This window comes from Suillus subaureus (genome assembly GCF_016647635.1).
Source record: "Suillus subaureus strain MN1 chromosome Unknown BJ212scaffold_14, whole genome shotgun sequence".
Lineage (NCBI taxonomy): Eukaryota > Fungi > Basidiomycota > Agaricomycetes > Boletales > Suillaceae > Suillus > Suillus subaureus.
Genome location: NW_024538570.1, coordinates 126,447 through 145,608, shown reverse-complemented (window position 1 = coordinate 145,608; position 19,162 = coordinate 126,447). Strand labels below are relative to the sequence as shown.

At 47.6% G+C, this 19,162-nt stretch overlaps 8 protein-coding genes across 8 annotated transcripts; 6 read left to right on the top strand and 2 right to left on the bottom strand.

Moving 5' to 3' along the window:
* Positions 1-767: 767 nt before the first annotated feature.
* BJ212DRAFT_1446698 (major facilitator superfamily domain-containing protein) lies at positions 768-3,172 on the bottom strand (the record flags this gene model as incomplete). Its single annotated transcript, XM_041338291.1, has 15 exons — positions 768-872; positions 920-1,038; positions 1,104-1,150; positions 1,212-1,270; positions 1,324-1,465; positions 1,516-1,569; positions 1,623-1,697; positions 1,748-1,791; positions 1,861-1,898; positions 1,945-2,129; positions 2,186-2,314; positions 2,363-2,473; positions 2,531-2,744; positions 2,806-2,905; positions 2,960-3,172. The coding sequence occupies 15 exons, from the start codon at positions 3,170-3,172 to the stop codon at positions 768-770; spliced, it is 1,635 nt and encodes a 544-aa protein (XP_041193504.1).
* Positions 3,173-4,027: 855 nt separating this feature from the next.
* Positions 4,028-7,664, top strand: BJ212DRAFT_1350746 (RTC4-like domain-containing protein). The gene is made up of 5 exons (XM_041335512.1): positions 4,028-5,456; positions 5,512-5,552; positions 5,604-6,090; positions 6,139-7,179; positions 7,245-7,664. The coding sequence occupies exons 1-5, from the start codon at positions 4,108-4,110 to the stop codon at positions 7,390-7,392; spliced, it is 3,066 nt and encodes a 1,021-aa protein (XP_041193503.1). The 5' UTR covers positions 4,028-4,107; the 3' UTR covers positions 7,393-7,664.
* A 231-nt stretch (positions 7,665-7,895) lies between these two features.
* BJ212DRAFT_1480322 (uncharacterized protein) lies at positions 7,896-9,306 on the top strand (the record flags this gene model as incomplete). Its single annotated transcript, XM_041340063.1, has 3 exons — positions 7,896-8,284; positions 8,338-8,575; positions 8,632-9,306. The coding sequence occupies 3 exons, from the start codon at positions 7,896-7,898 to the stop codon at positions 9,304-9,306; spliced, it is 1,302 nt and encodes a 433-aa protein (XP_041193502.1).
* A 1,196-nt stretch (positions 9,307-10,502) lies between these two features.
* BJ212DRAFT_1270428 (flavin reductase like domain-containing protein) lies at positions 10,503-11,288 on the top strand (the record flags this gene model as incomplete). The annotated part of the gene is made up of 1 exon (XM_041330890.1): positions 10,503-11,288. One exon carries the CDS (start codon positions 10,503-10,505, stop codon positions 11,286-11,288), a length of 786 nt encoding a protein of 261 aa, XP_041193501.1.
* Positions 11,289-11,401: 113 nt separating this feature from the next.
* BJ212DRAFT_1480320 (uncharacterized protein) lies at positions 11,402-12,211 on the bottom strand (the record flags this gene model as incomplete). Its single annotated transcript, XM_041340062.1, has 3 exons — positions 11,402-11,737; positions 11,766-11,993; positions 12,044-12,211. The coding sequence occupies 3 exons, from the start codon at positions 12,209-12,211 to the stop codon at positions 11,402-11,404; spliced, it is 732 nt and encodes a 243-aa protein (XP_041193500.1).
* Positions 12,212-13,045: 834 nt separating this feature from the next.
* BJ212DRAFT_150001 (uncharacterized protein) lies at positions 13,046-13,537 on the top strand. The gene is made up of 3 exons (XM_041341572.1): positions 13,046-13,213; positions 13,321-13,383; positions 13,449-13,537. The coding sequence occupies exons 1-3, from the start codon at positions 13,154-13,156 to the stop codon at positions 13,503-13,505; spliced, it is 180 nt and encodes a 59-aa protein (XP_041193499.1). The 5' UTR covers positions 13,046-13,153; the 3' UTR covers positions 13,506-13,537.
* A 1,136-nt stretch (positions 13,538-14,673) lies between these two features.
* On the top strand, positions 14,674-15,663 carry BJ212DRAFT_149934 (DNL zinc finger-domain-containing protein). Its single transcript, XM_041341564.1, has 3 exons — positions 14,674-15,075; positions 15,132-15,539; positions 15,642-15,663. The coding sequence occupies exons 1-2, from the start codon at positions 14,720-14,722 to the stop codon at positions 15,295-15,297; spliced, it is 522 nt and encodes a 173-aa protein (XP_041193498.1). The 5' UTR covers positions 14,674-14,719; the 3' UTR covers positions 15,298-15,539; positions 15,642-15,663.
* A 264-nt stretch (positions 15,664-15,927) lies between these two features.
* Positions 15,928-18,395, top strand: BJ212DRAFT_1480318 (major facilitator superfamily domain-containing protein; the record flags this gene model as incomplete). Its single annotated transcript, XM_041340061.1, has 16 exons — positions 15,928-16,176; positions 16,236-16,335; positions 16,387-16,529; positions 16,579-16,649; positions 16,706-16,816; positions 16,871-16,999; positions 17,052-17,236; positions 17,285-17,322; positions 17,373-17,416; positions 17,473-17,547; positions 17,601-17,654; positions 17,708-17,837; positions 17,942-17,967; positions 18,026-18,072; positions 18,119-18,237; positions 18,288-18,395. 16 exons carry the CDS (start codon positions 15,928-15,930, stop codon positions 18,393-18,395), a joined length of 1,629 nt encoding a protein of 542 aa, XP_041193497.1.
* Positions 18,396-19,162: the final 767 nt, after the last annotated feature.

Genomic DNA, 19,162 nt, shown 5'->3' with positions numbered 1-19,162 from the left:
TTTGATGCCAACTTACCCGAACCAATTATAGTGGGATCAGTGATTGTGAAGATGGTGACTTTGGGAGGTACGACGGTGGCTGGTCCAATGGTGATCTCTCCCTTCAAAGCTTCAACCCAATCCATCATCTTGACAGAATACCGCTTTCGAATAGGGTGCGACCTTTAGGTCACAACGTTAGCGCCGGATGGAGGTGGTGAAGCAAGTTGTGAGCACAGTGATTTACTAGAGTTCCCATAATCCACATGAATGTTGTCCGTAATACTGAAACACAAGCTTTCAGTATCACTGCCCAGTGCCTCTTGGCGTATGTAACAGTTAAACGGATGACAGTCTTGGCCAAGGTCCAAGTTACATAGGTTCAAAAGTTAAAACTTCGGACCATTCTATTAAACTTGGAAAGATGTAACCCTAACCCTAGTCCAGGTGTCGCCAAAAGTTCACTAAATCTTTCTTCTTCAACATCAAACAACTTGAACAAGAGGAAGCACTGGAAAAACACCAACACGTGTTTCCGACAGGGACTCGTACCCGGAGGATATTTTCTTTGTGCGGTAGAGGATGGTCCACATAATTGTGTACAAGATATAGGTTATATAAGCAAATTCAATGTCAAACGATATCGAGCATATAACTTGAGGTGCCATTAATATTAGGTAAAATTGATTGCTACAAGATTCTGCGTGCCAACTCGTGCGATCAACGTGTCATAATTAACTGCGGTAAACATTCTCGCCATAGATGAAACAACGAGCGAATAGATAATCTTACGACTTCTCCAAGTCTGGATTCTTTTGTTCAGCCTCGATCTCCAGGATCTTCTGGGAGATAGGGCTGCATACTCGTATTCTCGACCCATAAAAGAAAAGAATCTGTGTGATCGTGGACAAATGCATACAATAGTGTTCGAAACACCTACATATGGTATAGGGATCATGATGGCCGCGATGAGCGCAAAGACAGTACCTGCCCATTTGTACGTCAGGAGGTCGATCATCCGGCTCGTAAAGAGCGGGAAGATAGTACTAAGTGTGTTTCCTGCGAGACACATTGGTCGGATACTGTTCTTGATATAGGAATGGAGAAGCCCGGGAGGGACTCACGACACAAGCTCTGACCTGCGAGCGCCGAAGATGCATACGGCCCATAGCTAGCTCGCTGCTCGTCAACAGGGGTAATAAAGCATGTCGTTACGCGGACGTAGCGCTCACCAATCTGCCAAGTAGATGAATACGACTTGATATATGACAAAAGCGGATGTTATGAAAAGCTGACAGCTTCATCAGCCGTGGCAGGGAAGATGAATAGCTAAAAGATGCTGACCGTAAGGCCGGTCAGGGGAACTATCCACGGGATATCTGGTCGGGCAGTCCATGCAAAGATGAGCATTCCGATGGGAAGAGTTATAGATGCTACGCAAGCAATGTAAAGACGAGCTTCTTGGCCCTTGCGATGGACATGTTTTCTAAATCTATGATCAGTCTGGGCTTCCTCTTCAGAGAGTCGATCACTGACTTGTATAGTCTTTCTTGGTAGATATTAACCAAGTAACCTAGAAGGCTTCCGATGCTGAGACGTTCACAGTCACTCGCACTGCTTATTACGTTGAAAACCAGCCTTACGCTATGGTGGCGAACACGCTCCCAGTCTCTCCGACACCAAATCCGTAGATGTTTTGGAATTCGCCCGATACTGAGCTGCAGCAAATTTTCCCTCAATATCTCACCGATTTTCAGGGGACACTTACTCAAGTAAAAAGAAGAGAACTCCCCACACAAAACCAATCCAGAGCTAGATATAGAATCAATTGTAAGGCTCATGAGCCAGGTCTGCGGTGAAGATCGGCGAGAAACGACATACACTAAAGCTTTGAACAATGGGCTCAGTGAATAAGAGCCCTAGCACTAATTCAGCAAATGTTTTAGTGCTGATGAATGCACTTACTTAATGGGCGAGTGCATGAAGTAGCAATCATAGACATAAGGGAGGGCTTGTTTGCTTCTGATCTTGTACAGTATCGGCCATCTCCAGTGTCCTTTCGAACTTGACGGACCATACGAGCCAGAATGACGGTCGAGCGAGTCTCTCTCAAGATTAAAAGCATGGAGATAGAACACACCCCGCTGACGCTAAAAAAAGAATAGTGAGGACCAAGCCAGCAAGATGGAAGCAAATAACACCACACATAGCCTGGATCCATTGTATCCACCGCCATTGCAGGGATGGGTTGGCTTCGATCCAGCCCGCAACCATTGGACCTAAACCAGAAGATGCAATAGCCGCTAAGGCATAGAGGGAAATCGGGAATCCCCGTCTTCAGGATTATGAGATCTCGATTTCCCAGAAAGACGGTGAACCTAACTGATGAGGCAACCATATGTCTGCAATAGTTCCAGCCACGAGTATTGCGCCCGTCGAGCCAAAGCACCCTCCAATGGCACGAGCTATAATAACGACTTGTACATTCGGTGCCCTGAGCATTCCTTATCTGAGAAAATTATAGAGACGATCCAGTGAGACAAAAACTCACAAAGCCATCATCACTTCAGACAGTACAAACATGAAGGACGAGACGATGTAAAAAGGAAAGCGGCCGAATTCCTCGCTGAACGACGAAGTGACCAGAGGCGCGAATGCAAATCCTAAAGTGAACACACTGAATCCCAGAGTTGCTTGGAATAATGTACAATCGAGGTCTCCTATCATAGACGAATAGCCCATGGTATACGAAGACGCGGCGGCAGCTAGATAAAGCAAGAGATGATAAACATAAAGTTGTGTGCTTCCACCGACTTGTAGATTTACCTACAATGCCCGTAAAAGCACAAGCATTTATCGTGATTGCCCACTTCCTTGCAGGAGAGAAGTTGACTGGATTCTGTCTATCTCCGTCCTCGAAATCAACCTAGTCCTTATCAGTAATCACGTTACAAAAATAAGAAACTGTGCAAAGACTAACATAAAAGAGCTCATTTTCTACCATAGTCGGTGTATGGGATATGGTTTTTAAAGTCTCTTCGTCCCTTTCCTCGGTCTGACGCGGGGCATTTGTGTATACTTCCTCATGTACCAGTGGTACTGGCGTAATAGGCGGATCGACAGATTCTGGGACTTGATGCTCGCATTTAATCGCTAGTACGCGAAAGGCTGGGTCTCCTTCGTGATAAGTCATTGGGAGCCCACTGCACACTTGTGCAAGAAGACGAGGCAAAGCCGGTTGATATTCAAGACGTATTCAATAAGCTTATTTATAGTCGGACTGGACTCTGAAAATCTAAGATGAGTCACATTCCGCGAGGCTCCTGTCTTCAAGTTTACGCTCGAGGTTGTCTTCAGCACTGAGGCAAGCACTGTCATTGGTGGAGAGCGCACTGAGGGGCACCAGTTCGAAATAGGGCCGCAAAGTGTCTGGTGATAGCCAGTTATGGTCAATGAACAACTAAGTTCGTAGATCCGGGGATGAACTGTGACCCACCTCTATCTAGCGGGATAATTCGAACCCGGCGTTACAGGCCGCTGAGTTTGCCCATTTCAGGAGATCGCCTGCTTAATGACCGTCTGAGTCCGATGGGTACTCGGCTTCGTTATCCGCGGACACGCACACCACCCCTGTTGGCTGAAAATCAACGCCATGTCTGCCAGGAGAACACCTGGTCAGAAAAAGGCGCAGTGGGAAATTCAATGACCTTCGGTAGGCTACGCCGCACCTGTATGTTCGTTAGTTATAGAGAAGAACAAACGTTTATCGGAGGTGACCCAGGAACAAATGGTTCGGAGTCTCATATTAAGTTTGACCTGGCAATTAGTAACTCAACTAGGATTCATGAACAAGACTCGTCGTCCATCAACATGCATCCTGAATCAAGTTATAAGCAAGCTGTTCCAGCTCCAAGAATATGTGAATACGGCCGGCGCACTTGGACCATTAATGCGGCCTTGCTGATGGCTCCTCACGGTAATTAAGAAGTGGTGCCAAAAGTAGCAGCTGTATTTGTTGAGGTTTGGCACAAGCTTTAGAATTCAACTAACCAAAACAACGCGTCGGTTATGTACAAGAAGCGTGTCGCCATCCACATTACCTCAGCAGTGGCTGGCTGATAGCCGAGAATGGAGCGGCTTCAGAGCGAATTGGAAAGGAAGAAAACTAACATTTTCTCAGATAGGACTCATAGAATGACAGAGCGTCCATTCTTTATTCAGTCAGGCAAAGGTCGAGGCCATGAAGACCTCGGGTCCTCGTTTGCTCCATCCCAACCAGTGCAAGGCAAGGCGTCTGGCAAAGTCAAGCCTGCCGGGGCCACGTCGCGTCCTGTCATCACCAGTCTGGAACAAGATTCTTTTAGTGACAGTGATGACGAGCTGTTATTATCTGAAGGCGCTCAACCGTTGGGCTTGTCACCTATACCCAAACGCGCTGTCCGCGGCAAGACAATAACGTCGATTCCTCAGAAAGCCAATCTTGCTCCAAACGGTCATCTGTATCACCCAAGTTTTCCTCCTCCTCAGGAAAAACTCCCAAAATTCAAGAAGATTAAGAAGCAGCTGCAGGTAGAGGGTGGTATTCCGGATCGGCCTCCATCGTCATCTTTGCCCGAAGCAGACGACTCCCAAGAACTATGCAGACCAATATCTGACGACCTAGCGTCTCAGACGAAGCCCTTTAAACCTGCAACCAAGCCGAAGAAAGAGAGCCATACAGCCTTTACGCGTCCGGGCCCAGGAAGGAGCTCCGTGTCCAGGAAGACAGTCACTCCATCAGGAGACGAACTTCCAAAATATCCCGAACGCGTTCCTAAACTACGAGCTGTAAAGGCTGAGGGCTCAATAGTTCGTGATCGGAGTCCCGAAGCAACTCCGCGTGCCAGCAGGCAGCCTCGGCCATTCCCTTTGCGTAGTCATTCCTCGGTATATGGTGGGAGCTCACGCGCTTCCGACGCGTCCTCTGCTCGGAAGAGTGCTCGAGAACCCCTCACAGCAAAAAAGGAGAAGGCAAACGCACCGTCACGTAAACCCACTGTTCCTTTCCCTATGAACCCTCTGGGAAAGTCAAATCTTCCGAAGCAGCCACTCCCTGAACCAACGGGACCCAACCCTTTCCCATTATCTTTGCACACTCCGAAGCCAGGTCTGACTCGCTCAGAGACACACGGAAACTTCCCTGCGCCTTCCCCGTTGGCCTCCCCAGTGCAACCACCCTCGCGTGATAAGGGGAAGAGTCGTGCGCTGACCCCACATCAAGACGAAGACGACGACAGTAAACTTGCCATAAACCATTGCGATACGGTACGGACCAATGTCGCCCTTAGACCCTTCTCTGTGGGCTCAAGTGAAATCAAGACTGCACATCAGCGTAGCCCTCACTCGTCTTCAGAGAGCATGAGTTCCAAACGAGCTTCGGGCGGTGGGGATGGAGAACGCGGGCATTCAGCCAAGAGGCATAAGGAAAATAATTCAAGGTGAATCCTCTTCATGATCGCTGCTCCTCCTGTCTCATAGCTGAATCTTGATAAGGCTGATCCTGGGAGAAGATGAACACTTGGATGAAGACTCATGTAAGTTTCACCCGGCATTCTTCATAACACTTTAACGTCCTATACGCGCAGTTGAGATAGACAGAGTGGTTGATCCTTCTACAGTTTGCCCGTACTGTGACGAACCGCTGCCACGCAATCCAACTCCACAACTGAAGAATCTCCTGGCGACTGCGAAACGGAAGTCATACCCAGACCCGCGCCCCCGAAATTCTCGCGGGCTCAAGGCTCCTCTAGGAATTTATATCTCAGCTTGTCAGCGACATCACTTCGAAATGCACTCCTTGCCTGAGGCTGTGGAGAAAGGATGGCCGCAAAGTATCGACTTCAAGAAGGTACCCAAGAGGGTTGAAGGGATGAAGGGCACACTTGAGGCTATAATTTCTGATACTGACATCCACAGTGACAATAGGGATTCTGTAGAGGACGACGCCAGGGGTCCCCGAGCACGAAGCGACTTCTGGAGAGAAATCAAGAAACAAATCAAGAAACAAGGCAGTCGAACAGCTACTGGTGTGAAGGGCCAGTTTGCCAGCTTCGAAAAGACTCAGCCTGGATAGTAAGCGCATTCGATTCTCGTAAATCTCTGTACTAAATAGTGCCCTAGCTATGGTGAACTCGGCTTCTTGATCATACATCAAACGCTCTACAACCTCTTTCCCTTTTCATCATTTGAACCTTCTTCGATAGCCCCTCTCACACCTGCGGAATTCATTCAGCTCGTACTGATCCCCGAAGCTGCGGTAGGTCTCATCATGCAAGACCTTCTTCTCGACAGGGATGAAGCGATTGTGACCCTCCGTGAAAGCTCTCAGTATGGCGTTGCCATGTTTCCTGACACCGGTTCTGGTAAGGGCACAGCACTCGGTGATGATGACGACGAGGGTGTTGCGGATCGCATTGTTATGGAACGTGCTAAAGCCAGGAGGTTGGAGCTTGAGGAAGAGGAGAAGCTTGAGGAACAGATGTGGAAAGAGGAGCGAGCGAAACGTAGGTGCATAGCACAGATGGAGAGGAAAGAGAAAGCTCGCCAGCGGGCAGAGGACCTGAAGAAATCGAAGGAGCTTGCAGGATATTCCTTCCGCGAAGTTAGCGAAGCAACCGAATCGGAAACCCAACGCAGGCCGTTGAGGAGCACTGCGAAGGCTGGGTCAAGAACAGCTACGGACTCCGAGACCGACAACATGTCTGTGGATAGTTCGACGAGCCGGCGATCTACGCGTTCCAGGACTGGCGCTAGGATGATGTACCGCACCGCTTCTGCCAAGTCTGATTCTTCAAACATGCAGATTTCTGATGACAGCACCGTAGAGATTGTGGACGAAAATGAACAGCCGCGAGTCAGACGGTCAACCAGACACGCAACTTCTAGTGCCAATGACATTAGCCAACACTCTGAGGCTGCATCGTCGTCGAAAACGAAAACTCGTGCCGGGCGATCGAAGAATTTCAAAGGCGACAATGCAGACGTGGATATCGGTGATACGCCTTTGAAACCTGTTCTCGATATTGTCGGGGAATCTACTCCGCGGCCACATATGTCGAAAGTTCCAGCTGTACCACGCCCGCACCCTACTCTAGGAATATCTGGAGTTACAACTGCAATTAAGATTCCTCTCCAAGTTGCTAGATCAAGATCGACAACAAGGTGCTCCTCGTTTCCCTTCCCCTTCACTTGTCCTCGGTTTAAAAATGTATCTCTTTCTTCTGCAGTGCCACGTCGGACGGGTGGCGTAACAATTTCGTACCTGGTGCTTCCGAAGCTGAGGAATCGGATGGCTCGCAAGCAGTCCAACCGTCCTTGGACATATATCATTGGCTACTCAGTCCAACCTCGTCGTCGTCATCATTATCGCTGTAGCGACAATAATATTACACCGTCACTGACAATTCCTTGCAAGGCTACATAGTATTAAATACTATTAATTTTCATCGACAAGTTCGATGCCTTGGTGTGCATTGCAATCACTGATTGGACTAGTTTTCCGTAATTACTTACTACCGGACTTTTACAATCACAATCACCAGCGTGTTCAACTTACCTAGGTGTCTACGGTACGATTCATTCATAGTCACATTAATAAATATTAATTTATGTCGAGAAAATTACGATGAATACACAATATGTTGCACAGCCACTCTCACTTCTTAAGTTCTACTCCCAGCATAGATGCAGAATCTCCCTGTCGAGCTTCAGCTTCAAATTGTCAGCTTCTTGGATGTGGAGACGATCCTTTCTCTGCGCAAGGCACCCCCCTTTTCTTTGTAGGTACAGGCGTGAGCTAAAGCCAAGCATTACAGACGTGCATATCCTTGTCTCAATTCACCCATGACCGCAGCTTATGGCTCAGTTTAACTTCTCGGATGTCCCATGTCCTCCCACGGCCGCTTCCTGAGTCAGAGACTGCTACACTATCGGCTTTGCAGTTGGAACGCCTGATCAAAACTGCAATGCACGTCGAGCGGGTGTGGCTGCTGCCTAGAAGGGACTCTTTTCTCGTCCGGGAACTATGTGTTTCAGATGACATTGAAAACTCAATCCCTCGTGTCCGATACCTAGCTTTTGTCTCCGACCATTATTTGCTGTCCTTGGGCTCTGGGGGAAAAATCAACTTGTGGAAAATCAACGATGTTTTCGCACCTTTCGCTGCAGAGGTTTATGTCACCTATGCTTCTTCAACATGGTATCCTTGTGCATATCATATGAACACAGCTGGCTCCATACTTGCTATTGCATTAACGCATGTTGAACTGTCAGTTACCGTTTATTTATATGCCTCTAGCTTCAATGAACGTTATTTTCTAGCGTTGCTGCGAGAGTCTTAACCATCTCTCTCGATACCGGTGGTTTGTCAGATTCAGGTCCTCCACTTCTAGTCACTCAAGGAGAATTTTCAATATTTCCACCACAAGTCATCAGGGCGATTGATGCCGACTTAGAGCTCGCTTTGCTGTCTAACACTGCCTTATCATTCGAAGTTGTGAACTGGAGAACCAAAGCTCAAGCTACAATAGCTCTTCGTGCTAATGATCCTGGAGATTTAGTGAGTTTGGTCAAATGAAATGACCTATTCAGCTGAAAATTGTATTCTGTTCGTAGTGGAATGGCATCACCGCCATGCGAATATGTGGACCGTATATCCTGGTTTTTAGAATGCACACCGTCGAGGCGTATCCTCTCCCCTCGCATATATCTTCTGGAGTTGGAGAGCATTCTGATATTCTACCCCAACTCACATTCAGATTCCCACACACCATGACCTACCGCCGTGTATCTCTCACGAAAACTACGTGCATCAAAGACGATGAATCCGAAATTTATGGGCTATCCGCGCTTGCAAACGATCTATTCCATGGCATATTTCATTTTTATGTGAAGTTGGCAGTGCGTGCCTTGCCATCATTGTCGGTCTCGCCTTTGGGAGTCCGTCCCATGGCAGTCGCTTCGCCACAATTTGACGTGGCGCCATTGCCTGAAGATTTATCGCAACCACTGGCGCCTCCAGTCCCGTTTGGAATTGTGCAGGACACGAGGACATTTGTATCAGCTTGGGCATTGGGAGACTACGGCAGACGTGGGATCTGGGTAGCAAGGTCGCGGACCAACATGATCCGCACCGTTGTGGCATTCACAAATCCTCCGGATGTTAGCAATACATTAGGAGAAACCCGTGTCTGGAATAATGATTTACTGCAGGCAAACATCGACTCGGAAAGGCCAAGGCTAATTAACGGCCAAGTGGTTCACGATATACCCTTACGAGGTTGGTCTTGATGTGATCCGTTTGCGCAGCCGAGGACTGACATTGGACCAAAAGATGACATCACAGTGTGCGCTGTCTCGGACACTACGGGGAGAATGGCGCTTGGATCTTGGGCAGGGTCAATAACTATATTGTGAATTCTTACTCTTATTCTTCAATTTGCGCATGCATAGACATGTCATACTGATGACTTGGCGTTCCCCTCTACCAAGAGTGCTCACAATCTCTGTAACTGTAAGCACGCTGGCTTACCTGAGTTCCCATAATCAGTACATATACTGTCGCTGATGCTGAAAGCTAAGCTTTCAGTATTTCACCTTTTGGTGTAACGGTTATGCGGGCGGCAGTCTGACCATGTTACAGTAACCCATCGTCCGTAAATTGGCATAGAATCTAAACAAGCACCAAATAAACGAATATCGCAGTCCGCTATCGTGCTGTCAGTTCCGAGCTCAGACGCAAGCTACTATGCGTAGAGGCGCAGGGACATTTTTCAACGTCAAAGCTACAGTATGAGGTTCAACGTTATCAAATCCATCTCCACCGCCGATTGTCGTTCTCCAAGGGACGCCTTCATATTAAAGTTTGCAAGGAGGCTGTTGCAGTGCGGAAAGCAAATGGGCATGTCAAAGAGGATATAAATGATCTTTGAGTGAAGAGCCACGACTCCTCATCACGCATCTGCGGTCAATTCGGTTGATTTTAAGGAGGACAAAGCTTACCGTGATCAAGTCTCAGATGACAAATGTCGTTATCCAGAACATGTTCAAGATAGCCAGGGGCACAAGTTGCTGGTCAACTTTCGATGTGCTGGGAAAATGAACACGTAATTGCAGAACATTAATGGAGGGAACGCAAAGAGCATCTTCAGACCCCTGTTTTTTTACGGTAACGAATAGCTCAACTTGCAAGCAGAAATACGTTACTGTAATAACTATGTCGAAGTGATTAATCACTATTCACTGGCTAGTCACATAGTCATAGCCTGTCGAGTGTGATGAGCCTATTAACATCCCGTCACACAAGTTTGTACTTGCACAGCGGTAATTTGAATCCTCCTCCACCCCTCGATAGACATAGACTACTTAGTACTAGATATAGTTTCGAAGAGCACCATCATTGATCAGTCCTTCGTATTAGTCAGCAACTCTCAACCATTGATGATATTTTGCCACTGCCAGTAGTGATACCTCATCTATAGCCCGGCATGCTACAGCCATGCACGAGTGCTGTAAGACGTGCAACGCATAGTCTGAACCACAACCTATTCCAAAGCTATAGCTCTGCGCCATCTGTACAAGCAGAGCTCGTCAAACAATCTCTGCGCGAGCTTCTCCGAGAGACAGCCCAGCCTGTGGCGGTAGTCACGTCAACCCTACCAGGCCATGAAACCGCACCACGAAGTGATTCGTCCGTGCAAAGCCAGAAAAAAGCACTGTCAATATTCCATGGCGCTACATTATCATCCTTCACGTCCGTCGCGTTTGATCCGCATCCGCTCGTCGCATTCTCTCTCCGAGTCCCATCCCGGATGGCTCTGGCTCTGAACGCACACGCATTAAAGCCCCAGATGCAATTGTCGTCCCATATGGTCGTCAATATCCTCTCTGCTGCGCAACCTCATATCGCACGATTGTTCTCCAGTCCAGATCTGCATCCCTTTTCGGAATCAGAGGTGCAGTGGACGCAGTCTGTAGATGGTCTCCCGGTTATCAAAGGTGTTTTGGGCGCGCTCTCCTGCACTGTCGTCGGTCGGTCGTTGCCCTTGAGTGATACACGGTGGTTGCATTCGAGCATGGAGGAGTGGGAAACGGAAGTGCAGCAAGTAGAAGGCGGTAGTGGGTTGGTTTCAGAGCTATTCATCGCACGTGTTTTACGTGTGGAGGACGTCCAAGAACCAGAGGGTCAATTCGAGAATGATAAATTACGGACGTTACCTTTACTCTACCACCAAAGAGCCTACGCCACTGTGGGCAAGATACCAAACCCATGACTCATCTTGTCGACATCCACTCGTAACTCAGGATGCATCAGGTCTCTCCCACTGGAATGAATGAAATGCGTGATATCACATGGATCTTCGGAACTCTATGGCTAGAAAACAATTCACCCGGCATCGCCCATGTTATATGGAGGATGAGCAACAACAAATGTGTATGCGCTCTGATTGTAACCACGCATTCCAAGGTGCGATATCCTCCATGCCCAACCAACCCCAAGCCCAAATCCAAGCCCAAATCCAATTACGACCACAGGGAGAACAATAGGCATTTCAAGCGGGGTGAACCACGATGAGTGATACGGGAAGCACCACAAAGAAGATGCGCCACGCGAGTGATCAGTATGTATCTGCACCGCTATTACAATCTCGAGCATTGCCAAAACGCCACGACGGAGATCTGAGCCCAGAAGCACAGCTCCAGCACCAGCGAGTTGCCACACCTGAGATTATTTGTAATGGCGAGCATACCTTCAGGATGGGAGTGCTGGCCATCGTGGTGTCATTATCCTCAGGAGTACATGCGGCAAAAGCATTACGGAGCAGGACGCCGATGAAATTTGCAAGAACGGCAGCTCGTGTGTCGCTGCTAATCCTTGCCATGACTTGTGATCCACTACGAGTGCACTCACATAAGATCGCGGTGCATCGGAAAAGACTGAACAACACGATCGCTTGGCCACCGAGTGTGACAGTGAACTGAGAGTGGAAGTCTCAGTGACTGAAGTTCCGAGGAAAGTAGGTGAGACCAGGGACTTCCAGACCGAAGCACTGATCCCTTTCCTACGCAGGAGCGAGACAACGTCCATAATAGTGTGTCCACGGTTTTGTGTCGCAGCAGACAGGTTAGTGGTGAGATAGCGGTGAACAACTCGAACTTGAGAAACAGGGTGTTTGTTGTCCTCGACCGGAGACATCATGAGCCATTTGCGGTGTGTCAGCTGCCAGTGAACGACATAGTACGCACGTCAGACCTTAAACTACCGCGTGGCCAACACAATCCAGTCATATACCCCAGCTGAAGGTCTGATGTTCCCACTGGCGCCGGTCAACTTTAGCTTTTTCAGGTTGTTCTGAGCGACTCAAGGCTCAAGCTGTGGTCTGAAAAGGTAGCAACATGAGGCTGGGTGCGGATGAGTATCAGTGTATGCAGATCATCAAAGCGATAATATCCGATCAGATTCAGAAAGCGAAGGCACGAGTCGATTAGCCTACCGGTGACTCTGTATCATTGGCGAGCGTGATGCAGCGCATGCAAATAGAATCTGCCGAATGCGGAAGATAACTTGGTAACTGAGACTAAAGAGTTTTCGGAGTCCTTTCCCACCTATTGAATGATTACCACAGCAGGCATTCTGCATTCATGCATTTACTAGTACTGCACATTGCACCCAACGATTCTACCCTTTGTGTGGCTTGTTTCATATGCTGTACCCTCTAAATCAGATTTGACATGACGACGAAGAGAAGGCAGCCCTCGGTGGCATGATGTGGACATGAAACGGATAAATCGTATAGTTGTCAGTTCATAACCTCCACCAGGATCCATCATAAAGATCACCACCAACCTCAGCATTGTCCTCATTATCAGCATTCTGTCAGTCCCGTTTCATATCGCATTTGCTCTAATTCTCATGTCACGGTAGTATTGTAGGTGTATTTTTGGTGGCGTTTCCTCTCGGTTCTGGCGTTCTTGGTTTTTCTCTTCGCTGTAGAGATTCATCGATGTGTAGCTGGTCGATAGACCGATCTTTGTCTTAATCGTTGGTCGTGTGGGTTTTACCTCGAATGCCACGGCATCATCCAATGTATCTTTTCATTTTTTACTGTGTATGGAAAGCATATTTATATAGGCAACTATGCAGATCACAGCGACCATCCACATGGCACTTCGGCTCATGCGGAGGAACTGGCCAACAGCGACGTTGAGCTTATACCTACTTATGCCTCGTCAGGCTACTTACCTTACAGTTATCGTCACTTGTACTCAAAAATCTTTTCAACATACCCTTCATAACCACACCAGCCTACCAAAGGCAGCTTCTCGAACTGGCACAGGACCCTTGGTGTTCTAATCCATCTTATTTTGGTGAGCTATTTACAATACAAATTTGTCCGGCTTCAGCTAGAACATGTGACTGAAACCGTCCGCAGATGCTGATCGTTTCCGCCATCACCGATTGGAAGATCACAGCGCCTTCTCCATTCTAATCTGATCCGGGAGTGTAACGCTTACCAGCACTTCAGGGATCCGAGATCGAGTCCAATCTCTTATTCATGTATGTACATTACTCAAGGTTAACGTTGCTTCTGCTTATGTGCTACATTCCGCTGACGTGTAGTGCATGAGTCTTTTAGCTCTCTTTGTTGCTGTATTCCTGCACCTATTACACTCTACATTCGATGACCTGCTAAGACTTATGGCGCTAAGTGCAAATCTGTGCCATATACGCAAGTTTCCGATGGCATGTTCTTTACACCTTTGACCATCTCGGCTCCGAAATCGAGTGAGTGTCTGTTAGTATTCGTGTGCTTTTTTCGGCTTGACGTCCTGGTCCAGATGAGTTTTTTTAAACTTTTCCTCCAAGTTCTTACCCTTTTACAAACCCCTGCGGCTATATTATACTGAGTTACAAACAGCATGCTGTAAAACAAACCGAAATGAATAATTACAACCATTTTTATAACTCGAACTGTGTACCTTCGAGTTTCCTCGGAGCTCAGTCCTCCACAATCAAGAGGATTCAAGACCGGTCACGGGCAGGACTGTTTCAGCGGTGGGCCTATAGTCAACTTGAATGCTCGTTACCGTGCAGAAAATAGGCTCGTGACGACTCATCCAGCACACTGTCAAGCCCCTTGCCAAACAACCGCGAGGGTACATCAAGCTCTCAGAGACCGGTCTACCCCATCAAGTTAGAGTTGCAACCGCTGTCTGATCGAGATACTGCTTCAGCATTATATCGTACAGAATTTCCATATTGTTGGCCCAGAATGTGCAGACGGGGTCAGAGCATAACGTAGCACTAGTGGATGAAGCATGTGATTCTGCATTGACAGAATACCTCCTCTTGGTTTCACATAATATGTAGCGGACGATGAGTAAATTCCCGTGGCATATTCGCCACGATAGCACGTTATGAGTGAGTAATTCCATTGAGGTAACTGCAGGTGCCGAACTCGAAGTTCTAGAACTTGCAATCTGTAGGGAGTTGGAATTTTATTTTCAGTGCTATGCTTCTCAGTTTTCGTACATCCTTGACGCTCAGCGTTTTGGGTTTTTGGAAAAACGAATGCAGAGCGCTGAGAGTTATTCTTAAGAATAAACTCTAAATTGTTATGTAATGTAATCATGGGATTGATTCGCGGAGATTGAAATCCTTGCTCAACCAAATCTCAGAGTACTCGGAGAGTTGTCTCAGAACATGATGTTACCGTCAAGGCTTCTTCGTAACATCAGCACCATCCTTATGCCCTACAGTGTCCATGTTGTACCATGCACTAAGTTTAGAAGGGTTTCACAAATGCCTCGTCTTTCCTTTGGAACTATCCGGTCAAATTCGTCCTTGCACCCGTCCAAGCCTTGGGCGAAGTCTTCGGTTTCGCATTCGTCTGCGTCCTCGGAGCAGATTAAGGACGATTCTCCGATCAAAGAGGCTCGCTTAGGCATCATTTTTACCTGTACGGCGGAAGGGTGCTCTCATCGTTCTTCGCACACCTTTACGAAGCGTGCATACAAACGTGGTATTGTCATCGTCCAATGCCCCGGATGCAAAAATAGGTGCGGGCTCATCGATCTCGTCGCTGCCAAATCTCAACCTATATTTTCCCCTTCAGGCATCTCATTGCGGATAATCTTGGTTGGTTCAAGGATAGCACGGAGGATGGAAAACTCAGAAATATTGAAGACCTCCTTAATGCTCGCGGCGAAAGCGTCCAAAGAGGCTCCTTGGATGCTAGTGGTGTAGTAGAATATGTTGATATTGAAGCTGGTAAAAAGTAGATGGAGCACTCCGAGTCGGTGTGTCTGCTCCCAAAACCACTTTTGCAGCTCTAGCTGACAGCTTGAGTATGCTCCCCTCTTCTGAGGACCAACATCCTTCCTGCTAATACCATATCTGGCGTGATCCTCGTCATGTTATATTTAATAATTGGAACAATAACACTTTCATTCAATCCATGACCTCATACTACGCGGTTCGTGACTCAAGCGAACGGCGAAATTGCCGGGGTTCTGTGACAACTGTAAGTAGTTACATTTCCGGGCGTTTGTCTTCACGGCAATGTTCCGATCACCATCCAACGTACATTGATGTTGACGCCGTCGACTCATAAATTGTGTGCTAGCGCCTCATAATGATGCCACGGCTATACAGTCCTCCAAGAGCCGGATTTATGTGAAATCTTCTCCGAGTATACACTACAAAACCGAACAAACAAGCACGGCATCCAGTTGTGTCAATGGCCCTACGATCTCAATAGATTTGCCGGATACGTAACGGGCACCCCACCCGCCAGAACCTCACAAATGAAGCAACCACTTCGAATATGACAAAGATGACGGTGTTGTTTCTCTTCAAAAGCCAAAGTTCTCAACGGTCGTCGGACAAGGAGCAACAAGAGCCCACTCCGCATGGCCAGCGCGGTACACTCTTCTCCAATTTCAGTCATGGGCACGGAGAACGCCCCTGAAAAAATGACCTTGATGCGTCCCAGCGAACCCTCCACCACTGCAACGCTGCTCAACGTGCCCATCAGTCCAGTGAAGACTCTATCCCTTGAGACCCTTCCTGACGCCCACAAGTCTGCCTCGACCATAGTCTCCCCTGCAGACTCGTTTTTTGCTGCGTCGACCGTAGTCTCTCCCACAGACTCGTTCTATGTCAGTATTACCACCTTTCTGCCCACATCCGTTCACTACATTAACATCAACACTGTTAGGTGGAATTTCAACGCGGAGACCCGAGGAATCCAATCAACTACTCATGGCTGCGAAAATGGTGCATTACCCTGGTCGTTTGTGCATTCAATGGGATCACTTGTAAGGTCTATCAATCCCTACAAAATATCACTGACCGATCGACATCCTCAGCTCCTGCGACTCCGTCATTTGCTATGGGTTACGGTTCCATGATACAGGATCTAAACTGCACGCGTTTTCAAGCAACTGTTGCATACTGTCTGTATTCTCTAGGCTTTGGTATTGTTCCTCTGTTCACGTCTTCGCTAAGCGAGGTATGAAATGATGGCAAGGTCAAGGATCAGCACTGATGAATTTCTGCAGGAAGTTGGGAGGCGGCCAATTTACTTGGTATCAGCGTTTCTCGGGGCTATGTGCAACGTGCTTGCTGCTCTGTGCGTGCCGCTGCTCTGGCTTCCCGTGGACTGGATTAACAATAAACGAACTACAGCTCCAATAATATTCAAACCATTATGGTCGCACGTGTCTTGGGGGGTGCTTTTGCCTCGACTGGTGCGATACTGGTGGGTGGGACGATTGCCGATATATGGGAGCCTCATGAGTACGTGATTGTGTTTCTCGTAGCCTTGCGCTTACTTTATGCCCCATATTCTAGGCGCGGCCTGCCTATGGCTGTTTTCTCCATGGTGAGCATGGTTACCACTGGTCTGGGGTCTATCATCTCTGCCTGGCTGGAACTCGACCCTCATCTCCAATGGAGATGGATCCAGAGGATTCAAGCGATGTATGTATATCTTTCTCTGAATCGTGATACGCTCAAATGACAATCAACGCAGTGTTCAGGGGACCTACTTCCTTCTCAGCCTGCTTATAATGGAGGAGACTCGATCGCAAATTATCCTCCGACACATCGCCAAGAAGCTCTGCAAGGAAACTGGGGATGATCGGTACCGGGCCCGGGGAGAAGAGACACGGCCGAAATTGAGTACCATGATTAAAATATCATGTACTCGGCCCATCAGTACGTCATTTGATTATTGTTATGCAAGGTGGTGCTGATGGTGGTTAGTGTTTGTTCTCACTGAACCTATCGTGACTAGTATATGCGTTAGTATCCTTTCCCGTTGTCTTTGTTGTTTCTGAAGTTCTCTCCACAGATTTGGGTCTTTTTTATGTCCGGTGTGCTCTACGTCCAGATCGGGTATGCAAATATGTTATTCACATAAAACCAGAGTTGCCGCTAAGTAGTGTGAGCAGATCCGTGTCTGGGGTTTTCAAGCACACGTATCACTTCAACGTCGGGCAGAGTGGACTGGTGTTCATTACCGTCATGTAAGTGTCCTGATGTCGAGGGTTTGACCCTTTCATGCAGTTCGTCATCGCAGTGTGGGAAGTATACTGGGACTCTGTGCCAATTTCTATCAGGATGTGCTCTACCGGTAGGTCAATTGTAACAATAACGTTATACACCTCACTCGATCGATCTGTTTAGGAAATACGTGTCTCAGAGAGGCCCCGAAGCAAGGCTATACATCGCTTGTTTAGTTGCACTCTTGCTGCCTACCTCGATATTCATCTATGCATGGACAGCAGAACCGACCATCTTCTGGATGTGGCCTGTTGTCGGTTTATCGGCGTGTTTATCATTCTATGTATACGATGATCGGAAACGCTCATTAGACACTTTAACTAGATCTTCATGTTTTGCTCATTTGTTTCATATCAGGTGGTTTTCATTTATTTGGCAGACTGGTAAATACCTCGTACCGTCTCCCTCATAATTCTTGTTTAACATTATTTGCTCATGCAGCTATGGTCCAATGGCGTCTTCTGCTTTGGCGGGTCAGGGCTTAGCTCGTACGTTGTCCCTCATATTCTGTATACACATGCTGAGCAACCATAGGTAACCTGGGTAGCTTTGGATTCCCTCTCTTCTCTCACACGATGTTCAAGAAGCTCACATATAAATGGGCCAACACTATCTTCGGCGGCGTCGCTGTCATCCTGATTCCAGTCCCTTTCGTGAGTTTTTTGATACGTCTTGGCACTTCATTACTAACTCACCACGGAAGGTTCTTTTCTTTTACGGACCTTCGCTTCGAAAATACAGCACAGTGTGCAGCCAACTAATGCAGGTTGAAGAAAAACCTGAAATCGAGAGCCGGGATGGGGAGCCCTAACCCCCTCCCCGGAGCATTTCGAACAACTTGAGTTGCCTAAATCCCAGCTAAACTGGGAACTCATCTCTGGCTTCCGATTCATGGCCTATATCACATTCCTTACTCGTGGTCTCAATCTCAATGCACGATGGTGCAAACAGCCTCTCATTCGTCTTTTTTATATAGGGTATTAATATCTCAGCATCCCCGTACTTGTAGTCTCCGCAACAGACCAGGATTATCCTCATACATTCGTTTAGAAGGACAGTTGTCTTTGTCATAAATAATTTCATATCTACATATTGTAAGAGCGGAGCGTTTGATCCCGTGGAACCAATTCACGTCGGCGTCATGTGCGCGTATATCATTCAACAATTCAAATCTTGGTCTCAGTTGATGTGTTCTCATCGGCCTGACTTCATCGCTTGTTTTTAATTTTCTGCACAACATGCGACATGTCCTAGTAGTGAAAACACGATGAAATTTTGAAGGAAAATGGATTCCGTGCCGCTGTGCCAAGTGCGGTCAGAATTATGTCCTTTTGTGACACGTGGGCCGCGGCCTCTCTGAGTTGGTTGTCTTCACACCACTCAGTGCTCGCTTCACGCTCCTGGCCAACATGCCCCAACCCGACTGCTGCCTTCTGCCTTTTATTTATTTCTGAGTATTCTCTGTGCCCGGTCTTTGCTGTTCAGCTGGCCAGCATAACTTTATATTAAGCCAAAAATTTCGTGACTTTGGGTGCTCTCAATTTTTGGTGCTTTGCCTGATTTCCTTTTTCTAGGTTA